Source organism: Nannospalax galili, unplaced genomic scaffold (assembly GCF_000622305.1).
Source record: "Nannospalax galili isolate Female #2095 unplaced genomic scaffold, S.galili_v1.0 scaffold1735, whole genome shotgun sequence".
NCBI classification, from domain to species: Eukaryota; Metazoa; Chordata; class Mammalia; order Rodentia; family Spalacidae; genus Nannospalax; species Nannospalax galili.
In genome coordinates this window covers 125,489-129,079 of record NW_008336857.1, presented here as the reverse complement: position 1 = coordinate 129,079, position 3,591 = coordinate 125,489, and the positions used below count along the sequence as shown (strand labels likewise).

At 41.4% G+C, this 3,591-nt stretch overlaps 1 protein-coding gene across 2 annotated transcripts in view; it reads right to left on the bottom strand.

Moving 5' to 3' along the window:
* Window positions 1–2,690: 2,690 nt before the first annotated feature.
* Window positions 2,691–3,591, bottom strand: part of Dhx57 (DExH-box helicase 57) — a 95,117-nt gene continuing 94,216 nt past the window's right edge. For both annotated transcript variants that reach the window (XM_008831516.3, XM_029562739.1), the window contains exon 24: window positions 2,691–3,379. In XM_008831516.3, coding sequence (XP_008829738.1) covers window positions 3,236–3,379 — 144 coding nt within the window. In that variant the 3' untranslated portion in view covers window positions 2,691–3,235. The remainder of the gene's footprint in view (window positions 3,380–3,591) is intronic.

The following is a 3,591-nucleotide window of genomic DNA, read 5'->3' as shown; positions in this document are numbered from 1 at the left end:
AGAGGACTCAGGTTTGATTCTCAGCATACACATGGCAGCTAAGAACAGTCTGTAACTCCAGTTTCAGGGGATTCGACACTCTTTTCTGACCTCTGAGGCATTGCACGGCATGGGTGCACCTACCTACGTGCAGGCAATACACACACTCATACACATAAAATAAAAATTATATATATATATGTCTTTTTGAGGCAGGGTCTCCCTGTAGCCCCAGCTGTCTTAGAACTCACTATGTAGACCAGGCTGGCCTTGAACTCACAGAGATCCCTCCTGCCTCTGCCTCCCAAGTGCTGGGGTTAAAGACGTGTGCCACCACGCCCAGCATCCATGTCTTATTTTGTAAGAAACTTTATACCAATATCACTCATGGTCATAGATAAAAATATCCTTAGTAATTATTGGTAAATTGAATTTGGTGCAGGGTCTCCCTGTAGCCCCAGCTGTCCTGGAACTCACTATGTAGACCAGGCTAGCCTTGAACTCAGAGATATCTGCCTGCCTCTGCCTCTCAAGTGCTGGGACTACAGGCGTGTGCCACCATGCCCGTCTATTTTTATTATTTTAAATTATGTGTACATCTGTGTTTGTGTGTGCCATGTGCCCATAGAGGTCACAGGTGTTGGATCCCCTGGAGCTGCAGTTACAGGTAGTTATAAGCTGCTGATGTGGGTGCTGGGAACCAAACTCAGGACCTCCGGAAGAGCAGTAAAGCTCTTAACCACTGAACCACCTCTCCAGTCCCACCTTTTTCCACATTCTGACAGTGCTATAGAATGATAGTATTTATGCATCTCTATGTGCTAGAAAGCGACCAGTGCAATTACTAGCTTCCTGGAGGGCATCGATTCTTAGTGTTCTGGATACAAACTTTTGTTGTGACTACCTCCCAGTTGTACCCTCCACTGCAAACTTGTGTTAAAAGCTTGGGCTGATGGTTCTAGCTAGGGTAGCATGAGCTTTACTGTAGCACCAAGAGTCAAAATTGATTTTAAAAAATTTGGGGCTGGAGAGATGGCTCAGTTAAGAGCACATACTGCTCTTGACAGAGGACCCAAGTTCAGTTTCCAGTACCCACGTTGTCAGGTCACAACAGCCTATGACTTCAGCTCCAGGGGATCTGATGCCTCTGGCATCACACTCACTCACATGCACCTAGCCATACACATACATACACACAGACATTTAACTAAACATAATAAATCTTAAAACTTCTTTGGAAAGATAATAGTTTTCTTCTAATGGTTCTAGCTTAATCCATTCTGTAATGTGAGCCTTGTTTCAATGGCAAATTGGAACTTGAATACTGTGGTTGCTGTGCATGTGTATGCTTTTGATGCAAATGATGAATTAATGACTTACAAAGCTGTAGTCTAAGCTCTTTAAATATATTGAAATGAAGACACACTTGATAATGATAGTTTTGGGTAGCTTAGAGTTCCTGAAAACTTAGCTAATGTAATACCTTGAAAAGTAAATGCCCTTCACTGAGGAGTTTTGCCGTGTGTGTTGAGAAACATGCACATGTGTGTACAGGTGTGTGCATGCAGAGGACATCAATAGAAGAAATAAAGAAAACTCTATTATCTTTCCAAAGAAGTTTTTAAGATTTATTATGTTTAGTTACATGTCTGTATGTTTGTACATGTGTGGATAGGTGCATGTGAGTGCAGGTAGTCAAAGAGGCCAGAGGCATCAGATCCCCTGGAGCTGGAGTCATAGGCTGTTGTGAGCTGCCAACATGGGTACTGGAAACTGATTTCCACCTTATTTCTTTGAGACAGGATCTCTCATTGAACCTGGAGCCAGGCCAAGGATCCTCCTGTCTCTACCTCCAGAGTGCTGGAGTCATAAGCTTGTACATGGCCACACCCAGCCTTTTATGTGGGCACTGGGTTCCTAACTCAGATCTAGCTAGTGCCTTAACCACTGAGCCATCTCTTTAGTCCCAAGTTTTGTTGATTAGTTTGAATCCTATCAATAGTAAGAGGTCTAGACAAATACAGTATTTTTTCCACTTGGCTCTTTGGGATCTTTCCTGGTCACACTGATAAATATGCAGGGAATAGGCAAATGTATTTTTTTCAAAATGCCAATAATACTCAGTAACCTAAGTGGTGGTTGAAAATATGTAATGTCATTAGAAGGCTTTTTTTTTTTTTTTTTTTGGTCTTTTTGAGACAGGGTCTCCCTGTAGCCCCAGCTGACCTGGAACTCACTATGTAGACCAGGCTGGCCTTGAACTCACAGAGATCCGCCTGCCTCTGCTGGGATTAAAGGCGTGGGCCCTACTGGGCCCAATAGAAGGCATTTTTATGCTGTAAATGTAACACTATCATGCAACTTTTTCTTCTGTAATCATGCCAACTCTACTCGGAAAACACCATTGCAATTCTCCTGCATTAAAATGCTAATTGCATTAAAATTCCCCTTTTGGCCAGTGGATTTGGTGAGAGCAAAGATTCTTCAATGGAGGTGTTAGAGAATTAAGACACAGGGTTCCTCTTTTAATGTGTTACCGATGAGCCCAGCTTGCATTTTAGTACTCACACAGAAATCTTTTTTTTTTTTTTTTTGCATGTGAATCTATTTATTTTTCTTTTGTGGAGATAGGATCTCACTCTAAATTTTTTTTATGCTGACCTTTAATGAGTAAAAATAAAAACCCCTTACAAATCAAGTTTACTCTGTAGTCAATAGTCTAAAATGAAATTTTTATTTTTCTTGCTCACATGATTTCTTCTCTTATCTGAGTTCTCTCAGTTAAGCTTTTATTATGATGGGGGAAAAACCCCAAAATAAAACCAAACAACTATTTCTCCTCATGCCCAATAAAAACCAGGAGAAAAGAGTATGTCAATTATATATAGACAATGCATAATAAAAAGCAGGAGGAAAAAATAATACATAGATTAAAACAGAGTTGTATTAAACATTCACTTTTATGTTATTAGGTGAATTTCATTCAGTTTAGAACAGTCACAGGCAAAAAGAGGCAAGCTGGGTTTTATATTATCCCACCACTGACACTCCAAATTGTGCTGGGAGTGTCCCTACTTTCTCTGAAATGCCAAGTGTGATAATGTCTCTTCAGCTGGCTCAGCCCTTAGGCCCTGCAACCCCCACCCCCTAGGGCCAGCCCCAGGTCTTTAGTCCGAGGTAGAAGTGCTGCTGTGATGTCCAGGCTTCCAGGGGACCAAGAGGTGGATGAGGAGCAAGCACTCTTCTAGGACAGTCTTTATTGTGTGGTGACAAGTTTCACAATTGTGCTGATGATCCGGGAACCTCGAGGACAGGTACACAGGTCGATGGTCGGGTTTTTAATTTTGTCCTGGAGGAGCTGGTCTAGTTCACAGCGAAGCTCCTTTACCAGTTCAGCCACCTACAATAAGCGCTACAGCATTAGCTATGCTTAGAGGGACAGGGCAAGACACGTTTTCAAGGGCAAATATGATTATCATGACTTAGGACTTCTGACACTAATTTAATCTCATTAGGAGGGAAACAATCTAAACATTTTCATTCTGTAACATACTAAATGAGGCCTATTATGAAAATGGCTTCTCTACTACATCTCATTTATTATTATTATTA